Source organism: Haliotis cracherodii, unplaced genomic scaffold, assembly GCF_022045235.1.
Source record: "Haliotis cracherodii isolate W230 unplaced genomic scaffold, xgHalCrac1.p SCAF_2, whole genome shotgun sequence".
Classification (NCBI taxonomy): domain Eukaryota; kingdom Metazoa; phylum Mollusca; class Gastropoda; order Lepetellida; family Haliotidae; genus Haliotis; species Haliotis cracherodii.
Genome location: NW_027266275.1, coordinates 60,233,816 through 60,260,447, shown reverse-complemented (window position 1 = coordinate 60,260,447; position 26,632 = coordinate 60,233,816). Strand labels below are relative to the sequence as shown.

The following is a 26,632-nucleotide window of genomic DNA, read 5'->3' as shown; positions in this document are numbered from 1 at the left end:
CAGAGTCTGCTCTAATTGACTCTGCCAATAAATAGGTTGTCCAGACTGTAATAGGTTGAACTGCAGGCAGGACTACTGTGCCTCCACATACGTCAGTCGTGTCCTCACTGTCTAGAGCACGCTGTCCCACATACTCCAACCAACCCAGAAAACTGATATAAATAAACATGAAACGGGCGGGTGAGTCCATTTTATCTCGGTTAGGGGGTTAAGTAGTAGCAAGCTCTGCACCAGATTCACCCAACCTCTGGTTTGAATAATCTCTCCCACATTTGATGTCATTGTGACATATACTAAAGCTTTAAGGAAGGAGTACACTCATTTCAAATCTAAATGGATAAAGCCCGTGACAGTTTAAAAACTGGCACTCAACTTGCTATTTTTTTTTGGTCTGATGTATAAAAGTCGGCTGGATATATTGACTGACATTCTGACCTGTGAGTTGGTTATGACCTGTGGATAAGGTTGCTGTCCTCTGGCGACCTCAGCTGACCCGAGCCAGCAACTAAACAGAGGTAGACAACCTAGAAAAGGGGTCACTGTCTCCTTAATTCACTAGTGCAGAGGCAAAAACAGCCGGCTAGGGGTGAGGGTTCGGCTAACTCCTCACAAGAGTGCTACTTGCCGAGGTTGTGAATAGGACATTGAAAGTAGAGCACTAGGCTGATCGGTAGGGGAAATAGCCTGTTGGTCAAATACTTTCTTGCCTTGGAGATATTGATTAATTTATGGTGTTGACAAAAGACATTGTTATGCTCGCTCAAGAGATGATTGTGGTTGTTCAGAAATTGATCAGGACATATTTACTTGTATGTTAACAAGGTGTGAAATGAATCTTGGGGAATGGGGTTAATTGGTTAAGGATGTAGATGATTGAATGGGTATCTGTGTCATGGTATTGATAAACGTTTGAAGGTTTATCATATGTGGTAATAATGTATTAGGACCCATGAAGATCTGGGTTAGAATAGGTTCTTCAGCAACCCATGATGCTTACCGAAAGAAGCGACTAATGGGATTGGGTGTCAGGCTCACTGAACTGGTTGATGCATGTCCTTGCATCCCAGATGCGTAGATCGATGCTCATGATATCAATCACTGGATTGTCTGGTCTATTCTTGATTATTTACGGACCGCTGTCACTTAGCTGGAAAATTGCTGAGTGCGGTGTTAAACAACAAACAAACAAACAATGATGTATTAGTACCTTTAGAATGTTTGTTTTGGTGATTGTTAATTTGTAATGTTCATATTTTGAAAACAAGATGGAATTAAAACATTTCTGTTTGGAATTAGATGATAACGTTTTCATTGTAATTGCATGGTACTAATAATTATGAGATTATTTTGAAAACGATTACTTCAGCTCACCTGGACTGAGAAAAATGAGTTATTTATTCTTTTAAATATTTCACTAAAATGAACTTAATTTTCTGTCAACTTTTGATGATGTAAATTATGTAAAAATTGTTGTTTGTTGACGCAAGTATGTAAACACCTCAAGAAACATTTTGAATTTTTTTTATAAAAAAATAATATTTTAAAACCAACTTTCAAACATGAAAAATGTTTGAAAATTAATTCCAGAACAAAGTAACCCAGAAAACTAAAAGGTTGTATCCATGAAGACTGTTAAAGGGGAGATGAGAAAACTCTTACCATATTTTGACAGTTTAAGAAAGAAATTGAATTGTCAAAATCTGAAGTTGTTGTTTTCTTGTGTGTATAATCGTGATGATTTTTATTAAGAAAGGAAGAAGCTATATTTGCAAAGTAAAAAAACATAACTTTATTGATAAGAACTTGGTATTCATGTATTGATCAACTCCTTCACAAAGAACATAAAAAAGAACCTGTGTTAATGAGAATCATTTTGTAAGTCAACATATTCCAATACAATACTAGCCTCACAATGGTTGAAATTGATTTTACTATGTCAGCGAGTCACTTGGTATTAAAAATGATGTGTGTGCTCCAAGGGGAAATTAATTAACTGATTTTCTTTGCACCAAGTAACATAGTTGAATAATGAAACTGGTTCACTTGTGAAATGCAATTCGTTCACATGTTTTCACCCATGTATCACCGACTGACATTTACGTAAGGTCATCTTGGTGTGATCGACATTGTTAGTGCAATTGATCAATGGTGTCAATCATTGTGACACTAGAAATGAGAGCAGGTTGTTGTAGGATATCAGATCATTGGGGTAGTCCATTCTGTGACTCTTTTGGAACGTACCATTAGTCGCTGATACTTTCTCTAACCTATCAACAGGGAGTGGTGATGTTGGGGTGGGGAGGTTGGTGGTGTTGAGGTGGGGAGGGTGGTGGTGATGGTGATGAGGTGGGGAGGGGGGGTGGTGGTGATGAGATTGGGAAGGAGGACGGTGGTGATGAGGTGGGAAGGGCGGTGGTGATGAGGTGAAGAGGGTGGTGGTGATGAGGTGGGGAGGGCGGTGGTGATGAGGTGGGTAGGGTGGTGGTGATGAGGTGGGGAGGGTGGTGGTGATGAGGTGGGGAAGGCGGTGGTGATGAGGTGGGGAGGGTGGTGGTGGTGAGGAGGTGGGGTGGGTGGTGGTGATGAGGTGGGGAGGGTGGTGGTGATGAGGTGGGGAGGGTGGTGGTGGTGAGGAGGTGGGGTGGGTGGTGGTGATGAGGTGGGGACGGAGGGTGGTGGTGATGAGGTGGGGAGGGTGGTGGTGATGAGGTGGGGAGGGTGGTGGTGATGAGGTGGGGAGGGTGGTGGTGATGAGGTGGGGATGGGGAGGGTGGTGGTGATGAGGTGGGGAGGGTGATGGTGATGAGGTGGGGAGGGTGGTGGTGATGAGGTGGGGACGGAGGGTGGTGGTGATGAGGTAGGTAGGGTGGTGTGATGAGGTGGGGAGGGTGGTGGTGATGAGGTGGGGAGGGTGGTGGTGATGAGGTGGGGAGGGTGGTGTTGATGAGGTGGGGAGAGTAGTGGTGATGAGGTGGGGAGGGTTGTGGTGATGAGGTGGGGATTGTGGTGGTGGTGAGGAGGTGGGACGGATGATGGGGTAGGGATAGTGGTGGTAGTGGAATGATTGACAAGGATGGTTATGAGGGGCAAGATGATTATGGATCATTGGGTTGGTCCATTTTGGTGAGGAAAATGTATTGGAACTTACAAATAGTAGCTGATACGATATGTGTTGTGTATCAACAGGAGTTAGTGAGTGAGTGAGTTAAAATTTAACATCACATCGGCAATATTTCAGCCATATCTTGACGAGAGTTTAATGATGAGGATGGATGTGATGAGGATCTGTGGAGGGGAATGATGATGATGATGATGATGATGATGATGATGATGATAACAATTTGAACATTTAGAAAGTTATAAAAGATATGCATTCATTACAGAGATAATGAAAAAAGCTCTGTTTGTATCCAAAACATGATAAAGAATGGTCCAAATTATTTGCTGAGTCAGGATTTCTCTTCCCATCTACGACGGGCCAGTCCAGGTTCATAAACTACCGGTACCCCTGCAGCAGTAGGAGAACACACTGGCCCAGGTTCATAAACTACCGGTACCCCTGCAGCAGTAGGAGAACACGGTCACCCCTACAATCTAAAATGGGAATTGTTAAATAAAGAAAGTGGGCCATAAATATGACTGACCCAATAATCTCATTATCGATTTAGACTGTGGGACACTGTCTCCCCTTCCCTTATTCAGAATGGATTCTTCCACTTGGAGGCAAATACAGGTGACAGACAGCAGGGCCGACTTCCAGAATAATGTTGGTTGAGTCCATTTTGTAGAGCGGAAAGTATGTAGTCAGTTGTCATTGAAATGAACCTTTGAAGGACAAATGGTGTTGTATAAGGTGATGAAAGATTAAGCACCAGGCACTGTCTGGCATCGATCTTACTGATGTGATGAATGCTGCATCAAATGTCTGGCTCCTCCTGCCTTGCCTCACCCTGACCTCCCTCACTGAGTGGAAGGTAGAGGAAATGGACTGTCCCCCCTCCAGTTCATATGTGGGCACAGTTCATGAGGAAGTCGGTCATGTGGGATAGCTTATTTGTGAGCAAGACAATAGTGCAGTCAAACTTAATGCTGAAGTGTTAGGTCTTTGTGTTTTTGCATTGTATTATTTATATTTGAGTTTTTGAGTCATATTTGGGTTAGGTGAGTATGACCCAGGGCAGGTGTCACCTTCTCCGTGGTCTAGTGGATGGAACGTCTTACCGTCTTTTCCTTTTTCAAAAGTTATTATGTCTCTGTCCTGTTAAGTTATTTTGGAAATTTTAGTCTGAAAGTTGAACATACCTGTTCATTGTTGATGAGTATTATCTACAATAGACTTTCAAACTCATTTGATTTTGAATATATCTTTCTTAATTGATTTTGGAAGTTCAAATGTAATTTCATACAAATGTGGGGGCACAGGTGGCCCAGTTGTCTAAGGCGCTGCGATTCGCTGTGCAGAGTTGCGTCCCTTGGGCACCCCAGAAACCTATGATTGTGGGTTCGAATCCTGGTTTGCCCTGATTATGTTTCTAGGTTTGTCAGCACCATACCCGTGCTCTTGGGTTTCACCGAACTGGTAAACGTCTGAGACCTGCATCACTTCGGGCTTTCCTCCCACATTTAGCTGACACGCCGTGATATAACTGGAATACTGTTAAAAGCTGCGTTAAACCCAACTCACTCACACACTCACTCATACAAGTGTCAGGGTTGACTCAAGGTAGATTTGTGAGAAAACATTGTGAAATTAGCTGATAAACTATCTAAATTAGAATTGGGAATATTACAATTTTGAAACTACCTTGTTTAATAAGATAACCTGTTTAATTTTCCCTAAAAGTCTTGAATGGAAAATTGAGAACTGACAATTTTATACTTTTATAAGCATCTGAAAAAAGCAATTGTATATTGAGTAGTCTTGACTTTTCCAACATGCAATATTTATTTAGACAGCATCTTAAGCACTTATCCATAATACAATGAAAATAGTAGTCTGACCTCATATTCTGATGGCTTGTATCATTTAAATCTCCTTACACATTTTTAGGGTTCGCACAGATTTGAAAAATGGTCGAATTTAACCATGTCTTATGAAAAGTGCTTGATTGTGCCATTTTACCATCATTGTGCTGGAAAAGTGCTTGAATTTTTTTTACTGTTCTTTAAAAGTTGTCTAGCTATAACCATGATAACAAAATTGCTACCAGACATAATTATTGATCAAGTTTTAATGTGTTGTTTACTTCCTGGTGCTTACGGGGCAGTCGGGTAGCCTAGTGGTTAAAGCGTTCCCTTGTCACGCCGAAGACCCGGGTTCGATTCCCGACATGAGTACAATATGTCTAATTAATGTTATCACGAGTGGCACTTTAAACTCTAGACTGGTTCCTGCTCCTGCGACAGACCAAGCGTTGGATCCAGGCACCAGTCAAATTGGGGAACCAGTTAGATCATGGGGAAGAGTGTTTCTAATTGCGCTTGGGTTTCAAAGTACCAATGGGTGTGAAAAATATATGACAGAAACAAGGCATTGCGTTATTTCTGTCGGAAGGAAATTGATATTGGTGTGATGAGGGAAAGAATTGGGCATTGGAGAATAAGGAGAAAAGAGTACTTAAATACATATGTGTTCACTTGAAAAGATGAACTCAGGTTAAAAAAAAGGCTCTGTGGGTTAACATACTGAATTTGTGCTTAGTAAATTGAGGATTTCTCATATCTTGATAAGTCATCCACACAATTTCTATAAGACATGTTAATCTTCAAAACCAAGATTTGGATACCGTATTCGACGTAATAAGCGCCCTGCTCTAATAAGCACCCACGGCAATATTTGTTAATATATTGGCTTGTGAACAATCCCAATTAGCACGCTTTCCGATTGATCAATGTACACAAGACTTATTTATTCGTGTATAATACGGACTCAAGTGTTATATGCACCCTTAATTATGGGGAATTAAATTCTTGAAAAATATATCTGTCGTATATAAACATTTCAGGCTGACAGCATAAACCATGAAATTTATCTTTCAACTCTGTTTTTTTTTTCACCAAAATAATATTCTAATAAGAGCCCCCTATTTCTAATTTTGAGAGCGCCCTGGGCGCTTATTATGTCGAATACGGTATTTTATTTTGAAAACTAACTCAGCGATGGAAACAAACCTTTTAGTCCACTCTTCCTTATAGTGATAACATATACTGGAAGTAAAACCCTTACAGATGGCAAAGTTCTACAATCCTTATGATTTGTTTCATAGGTACTTAGAAGTTGAGGGACGACAATGTAGAGACAATTTATGGATAACAACTTCTTTATTTACTGTAAAGGCGACGTTTCTGTATAGATCCTTTTACTGTTGTCAAATAAGTCATCAACCAAGTCAGTGGGCCTGACCATCCAATCCCTTCAGTTGCTTCTTACGACAAGCATTTCCTTAGAAACAATAACAAAGGTTATATGAAATAGGCCGAACAAATGAACAATTGTATTGATCAATATATTTGATTTTGTGACATCTTTTAAAACTATCCACAGTCTTGCACAGTTTAGATAACTATTTAATGTTTTATCTCATTATTGATGTGTTGCTATTGTGTGTAGATAGCATGGCAGAAAGCATTTTTGGACTGATTTTTCTCTGGCAGTTTCATCATCCAATAAAGGAATTCATATTGAAGATGGTGTTTGTTAGTTGGTGTGGAGCTGATATATAACTTGATAAAAAATATTACAAGAAAAACCAAAAGAAATCCTCAGGTCTAAGTGAAAGAAGGGCTGTAAAATACCTTGAACCTGACTCACCTGTCATGTTTGTTAAACATGTCATGTAATATATGTTTGTTTCTTTGTTTGTTTTGTTTTGTTTGTTTGTTTAACGCTCCCAGCAATATTCCAGCTTTATGACGGCGGTCTGTAAATAATCATGTCTGAAGATCAATTTAAACCTGGAACTTCACCAGTCTCATGTTTTTTTTGTTTGTTTGTTGGTTAACGCCGTACTCAGCAATATTCCTGCTATATGATGGCGGTCTGTAAATAATCAAGTCTGGACCAGACAATCCAGTGATTGACAGCATGAACATCGATCCACGCAATTGGGACCGATGACATTCATCAACCAAGTCAGCGAGCCTGACCACCCGATCCCGTTAGTCGCCTTTTATGACAAGCGTAGTCGCCTTTTACAGCAAGTATGGGTTGCTGAAACCTATTCTACCTCGGAATCTTCACGGTCTCATGTAATATATGTAATGCCAAACATTTCCATTCTGGTAAGAAGTACACTCAATGTTCAGGATGCCAGTGGTTGACTTTCTTCAATCTAACAATGAAATCCCCACATGTAATAGGCTTGAAGGCTTTGGGGGCGGTTGGGTAGCCTAATGGTGTAGGCATTCGCTCGTCACGCCGAAGAGCCGGGTTCGATTCCCGACATGGGTACAATGTGTAAAGCCCATTTCTGGTGTCCCTGCTGTGCAGAAATATTGCTAAAAGCTCATTCACTTACTTGAAGGCTTCATGCATGTGCAATCATGTGACATCAGTAAAATTCTTTGTAATCAAGTGAAACCTGCCACCTGTTGCCAGCCTGAGACCCAAATACTGCCAAATTTATTCCTGAGAATGCCTTGGAATAGAAGATAGTAGGGCTGGGACCAGTCCAAATTTACTACCTGGGTACCCACCTCTCTATTAGCCGACCCTTCCCGGGTACCCACCCTAAAAGGCGACCTTGGGATTGTGTGTTTAGGCTCGCTGACTTGGTTGATGCATGTCCCTATTGCGTGGATCGATGCTCATGATGTTAATCACTGGATTGTCTGGTCCAGCCTCGATTATTTACAGCCCGACGTCTTATAGCTGGAATATTGCTGAGTGCTGCGTTAAAATAACAAACAAACAAAAAGCTGTGTGTAGGATAAAACATGTCTGAGGGGTTTTATGAGATAAAAAATCAGAATCTTAGGGTTTTTAATCTTATAAAAAGCCAAGGAGAACTGTTTTATCTAACTTAAAAACTACAAAAAGAAATTTTTAACTTTTATCATCAATTATATGTTTCATACATACTTTCCATGAGCCTAAGGAAACGGGAGTAAAATATCTCTTGCTGGTATACAGGTCCTTGAAAAAGAGATTCTTAAAAGCATTGTGATTTATCAGCACCTCTGTAGCCTAGGGCTACACTTTTAAAGGTTGCAAGTTCGATCCCCGGAAATATAAAGAAAACATTTATCTTTTGATTTTACATCATCAGTAATAATAAGTGCATTTATAATGCGTCAGATTCCATTCACCAAGTGGATGCTTATAGCTCTACACTATTATTACCCCGGTCAATTGATCAGTGAGCACTCGATTTTCATTCTCAGCTCCATGGGGAGTATACAACCCAAGCTGCCTGTGAGGCACTAGAAGGTCATTGTTCACATGTCATTATGTACATTGTGATCAAATGCAAAATAATCTCTATTAAGAGACATTCAGACACAGTTTACATGTAGAACCAAAAATCGGTCAGTTGTAAAATGACACATTAAATGGTGTTTTTGAGGCTGAGTGAGCTAGTATTTATTGTTATGAAGAATGTGTTGATTGTATAAGGGTGAAATTAACCTTTTGTTATGTTATGTGTATTGTACAAAAACACCAGAAGTTGAGATATATATTAATTTCGTGTGAAATCAAATTACATTGTTCAAGTACATAGGATCTGTCCTTAGCAAGATCGCACTGCCATACGTTTTATATTACATTGTTTCTGCAATATTTAGTTTATGTATATCAAATCATCTGCCTTTTAGAGAATTGTAATTGTTCTGAATGGGATTACAGTTTTAAAAGAATATATAATATATTATGTTATTCCTGATTATTTTCTTTCATTTCAGACCACATTTGGGCTACATTTTGATGATCCAACATGGAAGAGGCATATGAACTCACTGAAACCCTTGGTACGTTACTTGGAAAATCATTACCGTAATCGACGTAATAAGCACCCCGCTCTAATAAGCGCCCACGGCGTTATTAGCTAATATATTGGCTAGTGAACAATGCCAGTTAGCACCCTTTCCGATTGACCAATGTACACAAGACTTATTTATTTGTGTATAATACGCACTCGTTTGTTATATGCACCCTTAATTATGGGCAATTAAATTCTCAAAAATATATCTATCGTGTATAATACACACAGATTCTTCTTTTATATAATTTCAGGCTGTCAGCATAAACCACAAAATTTACAATCTTTCAACCTCGTGTTTAATCTCACCAAAATAATATTCTAATAAGAGCCCCCTATTTCTAATTTTAAGAGCGCCATGGGCGCTTTTTACGTCGAATACGGTACTTACATTAGCACATGATAAGTGTCAGATAGTTGCATCATCCCGATTTGTTTTTTACATCTTTAAATATGAGTGATAAAAAAGGAAGAATAATGTTGATGTTTGTTTACTTAACAGAAATGTCACATGTAGAACTTTAGAAATGAATGTGACCCGTGAAGATTCTGGGGTAGAATAGGTCTTCAGCAACCCATGCTTGCCGTAAAAGGTGACTATGCTTGTCGTAAAAGGCGACTAATGGGATTGGGTGGTGAGGCTCGCTGACTTGGTTAATGCATATCATTGATCCCAATTACGTGGATTGATGCTCATGATATTAATCACTGGATTGTCTGTTCCAGACTTGATTATTTACAGACCACCGTCATATAACTGGAATATTGCGGAGTGCGGCGTTAAACAACAAACCAAACCAAAAGAAATGAATGTATATTTTTTATGTTTCCTTTTGTTTTCTCCTGAACTTTGGTATTATAAACTTGTGATATTTCATGATAGCAGCCCTCAATTCTCTGTTGTCACTCTGAAGTTTAGCAGATTGTGACTTGACCCTGCACAGCTTTGGTGTCTGTGTTGTGAGCTCACTAGATGAGAATAGAAAACTAATTTCATCTGTATTGGAAAGTTATTTTACGTGAAGTCTGTAACAAGAACATGTTTCTGCATCTGAATAAAAGTCTGGGACAGTCTGCCATTTGATTTAAAAAATATATAAAAAGGACAGATGGAACTTAAAAAAACGCAGCAGCATTGTTAAAAAGTCTCGAGGCAGAGCCCTTACATAACAAAATCCTATTATTGACGAATGACATGGTCGCTCGTTACCAGCGGACTGACTGGTGACATTTTCCCAGTCTAAGCGTACTGCTGCTGGGCTATTTGCACTGTGGACCTCCAGGACTGAAATGTCATGTCAAGTGCCCTACATATCACGGCAGGTCACATCAACACATGCAGACCCATTATGTGATTACACCAGTGATTAACAATACGGGACTCCTGTGTGTTTGGGTCGTGACCTGTTGGCGACACCAGGACATGGTGTAGCCTCGCGACACTCCGTGTGGGGAGAACTATAAATACTACAGGAATCTGAGGTCATGTCAAGCAGATCTAGATCACTAGCGGATATGTGATAATGCATTCGCTCTGAAAGCCTGGTTTTTGCTGGGAGAGTCCATTAGTTTCTCAGGTCCAGTCCAAGTAGGTGCTAGGTACGACAGGTTGTGTAGGCTGACTCTACCTGAGAGGCCTAAGGTTTATGTTAGATTTCGTTCAAGTGAATGTGTGGCAAGGCTAGTGATTGTGTATTTAGTTACCGATAATGGCTTCCTGACTGGCTTAAAACGTCATAGGCTCCATTGTTGTACTTGTGTAGTTGTTGTGAGAAGGTGTGTACATGCACACTTATCTGCTAATTAGATAAAAAATGTTCTACTGAAATATAGTTCTTTGGGAGGTTAAATAATAATACCATATTCGGCGTAATAAGTGCCCAGGGTGCTCTCAAAATTAGAAATAGGGGGCTCTTATTAGAATATTATTTTGGTGAAAAAAAAACAGAGTGGAAAGATATATTTCGTGGTTTATGCTGACAGCCTGAAATGTTTATGTACGACAGATATATTTTTGCAGAATGCAATTGCCCATAATTGAGGGTGCATATAACACACGAGTTCGTATTATACGTGTATATATAAGTCTTCTGTACACTGATCAATTAGAAGGGATGCTAATTTGGATTTTCACTAGCCAATATAGTAGCAAATATCACCGTGGGCAGTTATTAGATCGAATACGGTAATTATATATGAGAACCCTTGAGTAATGAGGAATCCTTGGATGTCCTAATTTCAGAGCTGAAAGGGGTCCATGAATATAGGCTGATTGTTTTATGTCAAATGTATAAAAGGGTTTGTCCAATAGTCAGATAATAGGGATAAGACTGGAAGGACCCAAAGTCTTTCTCCAGTACAGTTATATCGTACAAAAACCACTAGTCTGATGTCAGTTGTTAACTTGAAGTGTCCACCTCTATGATACCTTGGGACCGCTCATATGATACGGGAGTGGGTGTGGGGTTTTATGATATAACATTTATACTAAGTTTTAATATAATAATTCAATCCACAGCAAGTGCTTTTATAAGTTATCATGGTGTAACATTTATACAAATTTTCATATAATTATAGAACAGCAAGTAATATATGTTAGGATCCAGGAAAAATGCAGATACAAAATATTAGTAGTTTCAATTATAGTGAGTGAGTGAGTGAGTTGGGTTTAACGCCGCTTTTAACAGTATTCCAGTTATATCGTGGCATGTCAGCTTATTGTGGGAGGAAAGCCCGAAGTGATGCAGGTCACAGACGTTTACCACTTTGGTGAAACCCACGAGCACGGGTATGGTGCTGACAAACCTAGAAACATAATCAGGGCGAACCGGGATTCGAACCCACAATCATAGGTTTCTGGCGTGCCCAAGGGACGCAACTCTGCACAGCGAATCGCAGCGCCTTAGAAGACTGGGCCACCCGTGCCCCCAGTTTCAATTATGTCTGGGAGATGCATGTGTGTCGCTATATACATAAGTGCAATAATCGTAAGGATGACATTAAACCCCATTTCACCTCACCTCACATAGATTGATGATATAATAAAATCTTTATCACATACTTATTATTTTCAGTGCTGTCATTCCTTTGAGGTGGATTAATATCATAATAACTGCACTGACACTTCTATCAGCAGGAGCTTCCTGATTTGTATGCCATTACAGAGTACATATTCCCATGCTTTACAAACATGAGCAGCTCTTTACACGGACATAAAGCTGTCTGTTACTATGACAGTGTCACGTTATTGATTCAGAAGTGTGGTGATTGCTGAACTGGAGTGAGGAGAGCAGGTTCAGATTACAGTACACACGAGGGCATTTAAAGTGCAGATCGGGTCATGACCAGGTTGTGACAGGGTCCCCTTAGTACACACAGGGGGAATACAGGCCTTGCTGATCACAGCACACAGTGCTGTACTGTTGACTGGGTGCAAGCCACTTGACTAGAACTCGGTCAAACGGTCATTGTTCTCTTGACGACTTAGATTTATTTGTATGGCATCATGTTGATATGAGGGTCGGATTGATTACTGAGAAATGGATTTGTGTTGGCCATGATACGTTGTGGAGTGTGAGCTCTGTGTCGGTTGTAACTGCATCTTCCACACACAGGAAGGACTTCTTTGATAAGCTGCATATTGAATACATGTACTACTGCTATATGATGTAATGAGGAATTATGAGGAATTATGGATATCTGTCTCTATGGTGTTAATCACGAGCCTATGATGATGGACTTACAGCATTCATTCACAGGGACACATAATCCGTATCTTATTCTACATACTACTCATGGCATTTATAGAGATAATGAAGAAAAAAACTATGAAATTTCAACACTACTGGCTAGCGACCAGTTATTGCAGAGGACCAATTATCACCAGCGCCCCATTATAGTGTGCACGTGATAGCAAATTATTTTTACTTTTGCTCGTTTTTATTAAAAGCGAGAAATATTTATCCGAAATTGATGAACAAAATGGACTCTTGTGAGGAAGTATTTAAAAAAAACCCACCATGATCACCTTGCTCAAATACAACTTTAGAAAAGACCCGTGGGTGATGTCACGTGACTAATTCACACGAAAATATAAAACAAACAACACGATGATGCACTTTCAGTTCTGTCATTGCTTGCTATCTGTCTGTCATTTCTTCCCCTATTTGAGCTATATTTCCAAAAATGCATTACCTGTAAATGGCAATGGCATAGGTAAATTGCAATGGACAAGGGGCAAATGGGAGGCTATTTCTATTCCTTTACCTATCAGTACTAATTATTCGTCTAAGGTGCCGTGATTCTCTGTGCAGAGTTACGTCCCTTGAGCATGCCATAAACCTATGATTGTGGGTTCAAATTCCGGTTCGCCTCGATTATGTTTTTAGGTTTGTCAGCACCATACCCATGCTCGTGGGTTTCACCGAAGTGGTAAACGTCCCCCCCCCCCCCCCCCCCGGCCTTCTGTTTACCTATCACTATCCGTGTTAATTACACCTGGCTTCCCTTGTGCCAAATGTCCATTGCCATTTACCTATCAGTGCTAATTTAGTCCTGGCTTCCAGTCGTCCATGACTATCATCGCTAATCACTGTAAAGTGTTGGCCACCATTGTCTATTACTAATTCCTTTTCAGGGCCAATTATCTGTTAGCTTCCCTTGTTAAGTTTCCACCTTTTGTTATCTTACTACTTTTGTTGTTCTTACATGTACATATATATGCTCTCTGCCTCATATCATTCATTCACGACCTGTGAAGATCCAGGGTAGAATAAGTCTTCAGCTACCCGTCCTTGCCCTAAAAGGCAACTATGCTTGTCGTAAGAGACGACTAATGGGATCGGAGGGTCAGGCTCGCTGACTTGGTTGATGCATGTCATCAATCCCAATTGCCTGGATTGATGCTCATGTTGTCAGTCACTGGATTGTCTGGTCCCGACTTGATTATTTACAGACCGCCGTCATATAGCTGGAATATTGCTGAGTCCAGCGTTAAACAACAAACAAACAAAAATTATTCCTTCACCCGATGAAGTAGTAAGCATGATACTCTGAAACATTGTGTTCCTCATAATAAAGAAGTTGACATCCATAAATTCTCTTCCTTCTTGCACTTCGTTTAATTGCAATTTTGATGGTAAGACCTCTTAGTGAACGGATGAAGGACCAAAAGTTGTCTGACTGCTGCTTGCCACACTTCTGATTTCGTGACACTTCTCTGTAACACCAGTGAATGAAATGGGCTGGTCCATTGCTTGTCCTCATTAATAAATGAACTGGTCCGGGACCTCTGACATATGGATTTTCAACCCCTGCTTGCTATTCTCCAGCACTATTCACTCCCTCACTTGTCGTGTAACTCCTTCACATACCGCAGCTTGAATTGTGGGAGGATTTATTGGGTAGTTAACTATTGATTAGTAACATGATAGGTTTACAGAGGTTATACTGATTGAGTCAATAAACTCATATTATCACTGGGGGCCTAGTTGTTTAGGTTTGGGTCATATGAAAATGTATTGAAATTTGAATGCTTGTAACATCCTGCTAAACTTGTTATCTGACATGTAATTATATTTGGGTGCACTGATGTCAGCGTGGTGTGTTATAGTGCTGTGAAGTGCAGACAGGTAGCAAACAGTGCAGGAAGGTGGCGAATCGGTCTGCCCCACACTGATATGGCAGGAAATCAGGCCGTGAAATGAATACGGACTAGTACAGACAGGGTACTCTGTCAGGGCTGAGGTCAGGTTGAAATATGGGAATGAATTGCACTGCACTGGTTCAGGCTGCATGCAAGTTCATCAGACAAGCTGTACCTTGACGTGTCCTCTGTCTGTCTGGGTTGGTCTGGTTTAGGTCTATTAACTGAGTGATTGTAGTTTGTCTGTCAGGTCAGGTGTGCAGTAGATGCTGCTTGCAGTGTATGTGTTTGTGCATGTGCAGTTTGAATGCCTCAGAGGTCATGTTGCATTTTAGCACTCTTTGCACACAACAGTTTGATTGTTTGTTGTTTAACGCCACACTCAGCAGTATTGCAGCTATATGACGGCGGTCTGTAAATAACTGAGTCTGTACCAGACAATCCAGTGATTGATATCATGAGCATCGATCCACGCAAAAGGGATACGATGACATGCATCAACCAAGTCAGCGAGCCTGATCACCCAACCCTGTGAGTCGCGTCTTACAACAAGCATAGTCACCTTTTACGGCTAGCATTGGTTGCTGAAAACCTATTCTACCCGGGATCTTCACAGGTATTTTACACAACAAAATTAAAGGGGGTCCTGGGGTGTTTGAGTTTTTTTGCCATAGAATTGGAATCCCTTGAATGTTCAACTTTTAAAATTATGACAAGGCCCCCTGATTTTCATGCTTTATTTTAAAAAAACAAACAAGGTATATGTTTTACCACAACCGTAAGATGGGATTGTGCGCTCAGGTGCAACGGGACAAAACTTCTTAAATCAAATTACTGTTTTTTACTACAATGTGAATTGAAAACCACATGCCATAGAATATGGGAATGTATTTTTTAATGAAGTGGCATTGTGAAGGGTATGGTTGTATTTGTGACATAAAGCTGAACTGCAGGGTCTCCTGAGCCGCAATGGAAGAAATGAATCCATTAAGTTGAAGCTTAATGTGAGTGTGTGAGTGAGTGTACCACTACTTTGATCAGACTCATAGTTATATGATGTCATGTAAGCTTAATGTGATGAAGGCCTTCAGTGAGTGAGTGAGTGAGTGTACCACGGCTTTGATCAGCCTCCTAGTTATATGATGTCATGTAAGCTTAATGTGATGAAGGCCTTCAGTGAGTGAGTGAGTGTGTGAGTGTACCACGGCTTTGATCACCCTCCAAGTTATATGATGTCATGTAAGCTTAATGTGATGAAGGCCTTCAGTGAGTGTGTGAGCGTACCACGGCTTTGATCAGCCTCCTAGTTAAATGATGTCATGTAAGCTTAATGTGATGAAGGCCTTCAGTGAGTGAGTGAGTGTGTGAGTGTACCACGGCTTTGATCAGCCTCCTAGTTATATGATGTCATATAAGCTTAATGTGATGAAGACCTTCAGTGAGTGAGTGAGTGTGTGAGTGAGTGTACCACGGCTTTGATCAGCATCCTAGTTATATGATGTCATGTAAGCTTAATGTGATGAAGGCCTTCAGTGAGTGTGTGAGTGTACCACAGCTTTGATCAGCCTCCTAGTTAAATGATGTCATGTAAGCTTAATGTGATGAAGGCCTTCAGTGAGTGAGTGAGTGTGTGAGTGTACCACGGCTTTGATCACACTCCTAGTTATATGATGTCATGTAACCTTAATGTGATGAAGGCCTTCAGCCAGTGAGTGAGTGAGTGAGTGAGTGAGTGAGTGAGTGAGTGAGTGAGTGTACCACTGCTTTGATCACCCTCCAAGTTATATGATGTCATGTAAGCTTAATGTGATGAAGGCCTTCAGTGAGTGAGTGAGTGTGTGAGTGTACCACGGCTTTGATCACCCTCCAAGTTATATGATGTCATGTAAGCTTAATGTGATGAAGGCCTTCAGTGAGTGAGTGAGTGTACCACTGCTTTGATCAGCCTCCTAGTTATATGATGTCATGTAAGCTTAATGTGATTGTTGTCAGTGTCAGTGTATCAGATCTTTGTGTGGAGAATCCTGGAGTGGTTGGTAGGTGGGGAAAAAGTGAAAAAACAGTAAAGACATTTCAGATTTCTTTGTTCTTTAAGAGCGAATGACTTGAAATTTAACTTGCATCAGCATTGTTTCAGCCATTGAGCAATGGGTGTTCTTCTTCTTACAGTTTAACATTTTTCTATGCTCAATTTGTATACAGTGAATATGTAAATTTGCAGATGGAATAAAAGATGTTGTGTTTTCAAGATCTTGGAACTTTATAGGGTCAGATCCAGAAACCAATTTTTTTGTAATAGAAATTCCTTAGTGTCAACATCCATGTCACATTCTTATCCTAATATAACCTTTCATGTTACTGAAACATTTCACCTATGGGTCGTTTTATGTATATTATTCAAAAGTAGTTGAAGAGCACCTGATTCTTTCATATTACCGTATTTGATTTGTCATGTCATGACAGATTAACTATATGAATATGGGACCCGTGAAGATCAGGGGTAAAATAGGTCTTCAGCAACCCATGCTTGCTGTAAAAGGAGACTGCTTGTCGTAAGAGGCAACTAACGGGATCGGGTGGTCAGACTAGCTGACTTGGTTGATGCACGTCATCGTATTCCAATTGCATGGATCGATGCTCATGATGTCAATCACTGGATTGTCGGGACCAGCTGACTCGATTATTTACAGACCGCCGTCATATAGCTGGAATATTTCTTAGTGCGAGGTTAATAAACAAATAAAAAAAAATATGAATATGGAAGGATCGGGTGTTTATGAATACGGAAGAATCGGGTGTTCTTTAACTTCTTTTGAGTAGTATATACTCTTAACCTCACCAAGATATTCCCTGATATGAATTTATAATACTTTACGACAGACCTTCATTCCAAAATGTTGCAAAATCTAATAAGATTGGATGTTATATGTTAATATGTTCAGTTTAGCCTGAGGGGTGTTCGGGTAGCCTAGTGGTTAAGGCGTTCGCTTGTCACGCTGAAGACCCGGGTTCTTGACATGGGTATAATGTGTGAAGCCTATTTCTGGTGTCCTGCGCTGTGATATTGTAGGAATATTGCTAAAAGCGGCGTAAAACCGTACTTACTCACTCACTCAGTTTAGCCTGAGACCCTAACAGCTCTCTTTCTGTGTTGTATCAACCTGTGATTTCACCTGCACGTCCTTGTTACAGGGCCTGAACATCCTCCTGAACACATGCAACCTGGCCACGGTGGAATGGTACACCCAGTTCAGTGATCACGTCGCCTGTGCCGCGCTGGAACATGATGAGACAGTCGCAGTGGTCAACAGACGGTCAGTACCATCTGGAAGCAGATGCAGCAAATATGGCGGATAGTCTCCCACATTGTACATAGGTCATGCCTCAAAAATGTCTTGTAACCCAACTTGTACTTGTCCTGCAATAGTTTCTCTTGCCTTATTACATTTGATACTGTTTTCTGTTCTCAGTTATTATAACAATTTTTTGTAATTCCCCTTTGAGTTGAGGATATTTACGATAGACAGTTCAAAATAATTCAGTCACTGCCATCTACATTCATCTCCACCCTTTCAAAGTCACTCAGCCACGAACATTTTGTTTTCGTTTTTTACAGTCGTACTGTTTTTTAAAAAAAAATTCTTTTTTTGCCTGTGTGGTAATCAAATCATGTCAACCTCACCATTCCCGATTAAAAACAGCCATTACCCACGCAAATCATTCACTTTTACTTTGACATGAGTTGCTTACAACAAAAATAATAAATATAATTTCTTCCCTTTGAAAATAGTTTCGAGACCTGCCCAGATGCACTTTTGTTTATTTCTTCAACAGAAAGTTGCCAAGTATGCCTCTATTTATGATATGAGCGACATGTAGTTCGTTATTATTGCTACGAATGAACGAGAAATGAAAACATATTTTAGGTTCGAAATTATCCTGCATATTTTATTGAAAATGATTAGAGATGAATTGACACGATTGAAATAAATGTAATCGCCCTGGAAGCCAAGCGTTTCTTCATCTCACCTTGCATATGCTTCCACTCATCAACACGAGTGGATGAGTCAATTTTTCAAGCCCTGTAGGAGCAGGGTAGATATTATCAGCATCTTTGACTGGTAAGGCTAAAAGCCAAAATGAAACGGTTAATTCTACAGGCATAGGGTCATTACTGCCATTAATGCCGTTACAGGTACTACCATTATTATTACCCATGAAGGTAAGTAAAGATACAGTCTGACCGAATCTTAGGATTAGACTAGCTCTCAGTTGTCTTTTGGCAACATTTTCAGTAGATTTTAGTGTTAATATAGGTATGGACTTTTATTATGGATTTTCAAATGAAATATGGTTGTCAAAGAGACAGTAGTATATGGTGAATTTAGTTTGTATGTTCTGAGTCTTGGTGAGGACCTTTCAACACTAACAGGATTTATTCATGAAAGACAGATGCTCCATACTTCCTAGTTGCTACTCAGTCTTTTTTCTGATCAAATATAGCAATATGTACATTTTGTAATCTCTGTTAGAGACATCAGCTCAAAATTGGCCTATTACAATACTGGAACTGCATCACATAACATTTCAACCTATAATCGAGTATACAGTTATTTGCGACAATACATTCATGTCACGACACTTTCCTATGGGCTGCTTCACAAATCAGGTGGTCAGGCTTGCTGACTTTGGTTGATGTATGTCATCGTATCCAATTGCGTGGATCAATGCTCATGATGTCAATCACTGGATTGTCTGGTCCAGACTCAATTTTTTTACAGAAAACCGTCATATAGCTGGAATATTGCTGAGTGAGCTGTTAAACAATAAACAAACAAACAAACAAGCAAACAAACATAATAAAGAGAAACAATTGGAATGTCTAGACAATAATTATAATTACTGAAAATAATTTCACCTATGTCCTTGTTCTAATGGGAAATATAACATGACAGCTAATAAGCACCTGCTTTGTGTGCATGTTTGTAAATTGTTCGATTAATACAAGGTGAAAAACATGCTCTCACCCCTCTTTGCAAACTGAAATGTATGTCAGACTGTGTATTTTAATTATTACTGTGTTACTTCGTTGGGACCCTCTCATTTTGTCAGTATCATAAATATAGCTTGTAGACTTAAGCAATTAGGAAACCTTAATTGACGAAGATGGTGATGGGCTTCTGGTATCCTTATGGTTTCTGTTATGGTTCATTAGTCTAGGATCCTCCCAACTTCTAACATAGCAATAATGACAAGGCCCCCTTGATTTTTATTCTTAATTTTGAACACATGTTTTCTGTTTTCTCTAGGTGTATGTGTGACCTGGCAAAGGAGATTGGCTTCTCTCAGCAGGCCCTCCGTGGCTTCAGTCACGATGAGTGTCTCGGCATGTACAGACAAGTGGTGAGATGTCCCCTACACATATCAAAATGTACCTCACTTCCTTAGGACCTATGGACACAATGGACATGTGATGTTAAATGAACCCTGCTTCCATAGGTCCTGTGGACATTTACCCTAAACTCTGTCAATGTACCTTGTTTCAATAGGTCCTGTGGACACATACCCTAAACTCTGTCAATGTACCTTGCTTCCATAGGTCCTGTGGACATTTACCCTAAACTCTGTCAATGTACCTTGTTTCAATAGGTCCTGTGGACACATACCCTGTTATTACACCCCCTGTGATATGACCGTCTACATGTTGGCTCTATCGCACATGCAAAATACTTCATATCATTCATGAGTATATGATAAATTACCACATTGTCTGGCCTACTGTTGCAGCCTGATGAGGAGTCTGCCAAGGAGAGGGTGAACCGAGCCAAGTCCTTCATACAACATAAGATCCCAATGCCCAACATGGTATCTGTGGTCACAAGAGATAAAACATCAGGTGAGTTCTCCTCAATTTCTACCTGCGTAAGGTTATGGTACAGTCGTTTTTAGCACAGGTACTACAGAAATGTATCCCAGGTAATGTCTGTATATACCAATATACCTTAACAAAATCGGAGCACAGAAATATTTCCTGGCTTGGAATTGAAGTCAGATGAGACAATTTTCACAATGCACCAAACCAGTTCTTTTCAGATTTGAGAAAAATTAATCATGGCAGTACCTTGGTACATTTCTGTTGTACCTGACCCCCCACAACACAAGTGTTGACATGTGATAGTTCACCTACAGTAGCACACCTGGTTTTGTGAACACACAGGTTCTGATGTTATATGTGCAAAGTTCATTCCAGGAGAGAACTCGTTTTGCTCTCTGTCTCAGTTATGTTAGCATTAGTGTTGCGATGGTGAGGGTATTTCTCAGTATCTCCGGGTTATTTTTGGAGTCAAGTCACATGGGGATTGATAGTTCCAATGGCAGAACACAACGTTTCGGAGTATATTCTTACTCCTTCATCACCCGAGTAAGCATATACTCCGAAACATTGTGTTCCTCATAATAAAGAAGTTGACATCCATATATTCTCTTCCTTACTGAGGATTAGTTGCTACCTTGACAACATGGATTTTTGCAATCACGGTTGACGTCTGTTGATATTTGGGTAGGTTGATCTTTCAGTGTATTATGTCTCCTCAAGTCTTTGAAAGGCATTTAGAAGTGATACACATAAGGAGCTTCTTTATTATGAGGAACACAATGTCTTCATTCAAATCTGATGAGTACCCGAGACACTACCTGAGTTTCAGAAGACACATCACTATTTCCATCTCTCATATCTAACTTAGCATAGAATTTCACTCGCTTATGATCTTTAACTCAATAACCAATCAAATGCCTCTGCTGAACAAGGGGCTGACACAGATCTACACTTGAACTTCTGGCTTCACTCAAGCAAGCCCTCGATAACATTTCATTGAAGTAGAAGAATGTAATAAAACAAAATTTAGCTGGAAAAGACATTTTTCTGAATACAAAGCAGCAACAGAAACTAACAGTCCACTAGTCCTTACAATGACAACATGTAGCAAAACCCTTAAAAATGGCAAATTTCTACTAGTCCTTATGATACCTTAACTATTGAGCAGTTTTGCAAGGACAGACTTGGGCCAATTTCTAACGCTGACTAAGACAGGTGGAGGGTAGTCCTAATGATAACATGTGTTTGAGAAGATATATAACAAGGTCAGTCAAGCATTTGTCATATTGGGGATTATTTCAATCATGAAAGAGCTGTGTAAATGTAATAAGATATCTATGTATAGCAGCCTATCATTTGAACCAGGTCGAGACCAAGCTATGTTTGCCCAGGGAATGGAGATGTTATACACTGTATAACCAAATTGTCTGAAGGTTTAGTGAGCAGGTGCCTGAATCAAGAGTGAGTGAGTGAGTGAGTGAGTGAGTGAGTATGGTTTTACGCCGCTTTTAGCAATATTCCAGCAATATCACGGCTGGGGACACCAGAAATGGGCTTCACACATTGTACCCATGTAGGGAATCGAATCCGGGTCTTCGGCGTGACGAGCAAACACTACCCGACCGCCCGCCTGTATCAAGATGCCTGAAGGTTTAGTGAGCAGGTGCCTGTATCAAGATGTCTGAAGGTTTAGTGAACAGGTGCCTGTATCAAGATGTCTGAAGGTTTAGTGAGCAGGTGCCTGTATCAAGATGCCTGAAGGTTTAGTGAGCAGGTGCCTGTATCAAGATGCCTGAAGGTTTAGTGAGCAGGTGCCTGTATCAAGATGCCTGAAGGTTTAGTGAGCAGGTGCCTGTATCAAGATGTCTGAATGTTTAGTGAGCAGGTGCCTGTATCAAGATGTCTGAAGGTTTAGTGAGCAGGTGCCTATATCAATATGTCTCAAGGTTTAGTGAGCAGGTGCCTGTATCAAGATGTCTGAATGTTTAGTGAGCAGATACCTGTATCAAGATGTCTGAATGTTTAGTGAGCAGGTGCCTGTATCAAGATGTCTGAATGTTTAGTGAGCAGGTGCCTGTATCAAGATGTCTGAATTTTTAGTGAGCAGGTGCCTGTATCAAGATGTCTGAATGTTTAGTGAGCAGGTGCCTGTATCAAGATGTCTGAAGGTTTAGTGAGCAGGTGCCTGTATCAAGATGTCTGAAGGTTTAGTGAGCAGGTGCCTGTATCAAGATGTCTGAAGGTTTAGTGAGCAGATGCCTGTATCAAGATGTCTGAATGTTTAGTGAGCAGGTGCCTGTATCAAGATGTCTGAAGGTTTAGTGAGCAGGTGCCTGTATCAAGATGTCTGAATGTTTAGTGAGCAGGTGCCTGTATCAAGATGTCTGAATGTTTAGTGAGCAGGTGCCTGTATCAAGATGTCTGAATGTTTAGTGAGCAGGTGCCTGTATCAAGATGTCTGAAGGTTTAGTGAGCAGGTGCCTGTATCAAGATGTCTGAAGGTTTAGTGAGCAGATGCCTGTATCAAGATGTCTGAAGGTTTAGTGAGCAGGTGCCTGTATCAAGATGCCTGAAGGTTTAGTGAGCAGGTGCCTGTATCAAGATGTCTGAAGGTTTAGTGAGCAGGTGCCTGTATCAAGATGTCTGAAGGTTTAGTGAGCAGATGCCTGTATCAAGATGTCTGAATGTTTAGTGAGCAGATGCCTGTATGTCAATGTACTGTTCGTGTTGCAGGCATGTGTCAGCTGTTGACCCAGGGCACAGCGGACATAGTGCTGGACTGCTGCACGGACTACTGGACAGGCAATGATCTGTGTGTCCTCTCTGAGACTGATAAGTAGGTAGTCTGGACATAAACTGTTCTGTTGTGAATGTCCCTTGTTTCAGGAGTGATTAACACATTAGGCCAGGCTATCTCTTCTTTCATTACAAATAAACAATGATTGAAAATAATGGGTTTAATATGCCTATTTTGAATCTCTTTTGCTTGTAAATTTGTCTTTAATTTCAAGACCTGTTTTTAGGGAATTGACCCCATATCAGCCCAGGAATTTGTTTGCCCCTGCAAAATAAAAGATTTTGACCAGGATGGTCTGTCTGGCCAGTTGTATTCTCCTCCAACTCACCACACACACACAAACACACACAAACACACACACACACAAACACGCACATGCACATGCACATGCACATGTACACTGAATTATTAATACAAATTCTTATTAGTGACATCTCCAACTTCAGGCGCTTGTTGTTGTCAGTCTAAGGGAGATAACTCTAGGGCCAAAGCTTGACTTACTGCTTCTTTCAGTGAAGCATTGTATGATTTAGTATATTTGATCAAATTCTTTGAGAATGTGCTATCAGGAAAGGGTTATGTCATATGATAATCTACTCGTATATGATTTTTAAGATTATGAAGATAGTTAAACATGTTTAATTTCAGGAAGAAGATAGTTGACTTCTACCATAGGAACAGCATGGCTGCCTACTGTACAGCGTTCTCCTACCGTCCCCTCGCACAGAACATCTCCCCATTGCTGGAGAACATGTACATTGAGCTGCCTGACAAGTTTGTCCGACTTCTCAACTCTGGCAGACCAAATAGGTACTTATATGTATTATCCTTTTGTATCCCTATCGGGCGGGTAGCCTAGTGCTTAAAGCATTCGCTCGTCACGCCGAAGACCCGGGTTCAATTCCCGACATGGGTACAATGTGTGAAGCCCATTTCTGGTGTCCCCCACTGTGATATTGCTGGAATATTGCTAAAAGCGGTGTAAAACAATACTCACTCACTTGTATCCCTATCTTTGGGAGAACGCCTCAGTGGTCTGGTAGATAGAGCATCTGCCAGAAGATGAGCAGGTCGGTGGTTCGATCCCCGGCCGCGTCATACCAAAAGATGTTTAAAGATGGTACTTTTTGTAACCCTGCCTGGTGCTCGGCATTAACGGAATAAAACAAGGACTGTTCGGCTCAGATTCGGTATATCCATAAACCATTTGCTTGTGATTGGATACATAGAAAACACATGCAAAACTGCAATTAATTACAGTCAATGCCCAAAGTCTCCCTATGGTAATTGATTGATGCGCAGCAGAATGTTGTTAGTGGTATTTGAGAATATGCGGTGTAAGTGGTATTTATGTTTCTTTTGTTCTGTGACTGTAGAACATCAGAATGTGAAGATCCGGAGTCCTCTGCTTTGTTGACCAAGTCGTCGAGATCTTTCAGTGTGGACTCGTTGATGGAGAGTGAGAGTGTGTCGTCTATTGACGATGTCCCTGGGTGTCACCAAGCCCAGAGTAACCAGGTCTTCATCGGCATGGTGACGCTGCAGTACCAGGCCCGACAGGTCAGTTGCGAGATACACGTACTGCTTACCTGCAGACATTATTGTGCTTACTTGAATTAGAACTGAACGCACAGTATGTTATATTAAGAAGATAAACATACTGTGTTTTAGGTGTAGAGCTAGGTTAACTGTACATATAATGAATACTCAGCAAGCTAAATTTAACATTATTATATCTACAGGTAACCAAGCTCTCCATTAAAAACACAGTGTTTTAATCTCCATTCTACCATAACTAAATAAAATGCAAAGTTTTTGGTTTTAGCAAATATATTGATTCAAGTGGCATGAGCTGAGGCCAGTGTTTTGAGTGGGTTGTCAGTCGGAAGTACGGAATCACCACCAATGGCCTTTAAAACAATATATGGTGCTGTATATGCTCCATCACTTTTATTACATCGTAATACTTCACTTGAACATATGACCGGCATTGGCAGCATGTAGCACGCAGCCATGAAGTGGCCGGGCGGCCTGAAGAAAACTAAGCATACCTTGCAAGGTTTCGTTCTGCACCTCACGTCACTTTTACGACGTCATGTCACTCATGGTGACACAAAGGATATAACATCACAGTCATATGTAGAAAAGCGTGAGATTTCAAGCTCTCGTTGTCCCCAAAATTTGAAATACATTGTGTTAGTTGATATATATTGTGTTTTCTGCACAAAATGCATTGCCACCCACCCTTTGAATATTGTAGTAACTGCAGCATGTATTTTGTAGCCTATAATGGTTCATATGATCATTTAAGAACGGAAAGGATTACTACTCTGTAAATAGTAGCTTCCTTGGTGATACGAATGTATTGCCTGTTTCAATCAGAGAGGGTATATTTTGATTAGACAATCTCAGATTGACTGATCAGAATCTATTAAATTCCAAGTTTGTGGTAGAATATAACCTAAACAGTGAGTCGGTTGGCTTTAACAACGGTTTATCAGTATTTCAGTTACATATTATGTTGTCTAATACTGCTGTGGCATGCAACATTGGTGCAAGTTTTATTCCTGTCAATTTGTGCTCATGTGGCCACATTAATCTACAGTGGAACAAGGATATAACGAACACGGATAGAGCAAACGGATACAAAAACTGTAAAAATCTCCGATTTATCTCCTATATATTATCATATAAAATATATGTACATCACGAACTCTCTACAGAGAACTAACGTAGTTAGCAAACTGAGAAATCTCATTCAGTGTCAGGTGTCACTGACAATTGGCTGCATGCAATCAGACACAATCAACAAAATCGCGGCAAATCAACACAATCACTGGTAATGATTCAACGTTGTTAAACTAATCTTGTCTGTAAAACAAACAAATCTCATTCAATATTTACATTAATTTCAGTGAAATTGTGTGTGAAGTGATCAGTAGATCACACAACTCACCGTTATTTACAGGAACCACGGTCATGGATACATATATCATAAATGCCATACTTTGACTAGTTAAAAGTCATATTTGAGGCAGTTTGACCATTAAATGTCAACATAACGTTTTCGCAACGAACAACATATATAACAAACTAATTTCTCCGGTCCCTTGTAGTTCGTTATATCCATGTTCTACTGTACTTTGTGCATTCAGATTTTTAGACATCTTGGGCCTTAAAATGTCCTGATGTGATTGAATGTAACCTTGTTCTTATCATGTGTTTGTTATATCTTGCAGGAGATAGTACAGCTTATCGAAAAACTTGAAAATGCTTGCATAAGATTTGTCCACTTCTCCAAGGAAAATGAACTGCGAAGCAGGGTAAATATCTTTACA

At 40.2% G+C, this 26,632-nt stretch overlaps 1 protein-coding gene across 1 annotated transcript in view; it reads left to right on the top strand.

The window, feature by feature from the left end:
• Positions 1-26,632, top strand: part of LOC139469336 (transmembrane protein 94-like) — a 70,460-nt gene that overhangs the window by 26,390 nt on the left and 17,438 nt on the right. The window contains exons 12-19 of the mRNA XM_071251477.1: positions 8,902-8,967; positions 17,815-17,936; positions 19,932-20,025; positions 20,410-20,518; positions 23,231-23,333; positions 23,943-24,104; positions 24,671-24,854; positions 26,534-26,617. Coding sequence (XP_071107578.1) covers positions 8,902-8,967; positions 17,815-17,936; positions 19,932-20,025; positions 20,410-20,518; positions 23,231-23,333; positions 23,943-24,104; positions 24,671-24,854; positions 26,534-26,617 — 924 coding nt within the window. The remainder of the gene's footprint in view (positions 1-8,901; positions 8,968-17,814; positions 17,937-19,931; positions 20,026-20,409; positions 20,519-23,230; positions 23,334-23,942; positions 24,105-24,670; positions 24,855-26,533; positions 26,618-26,632) is intronic.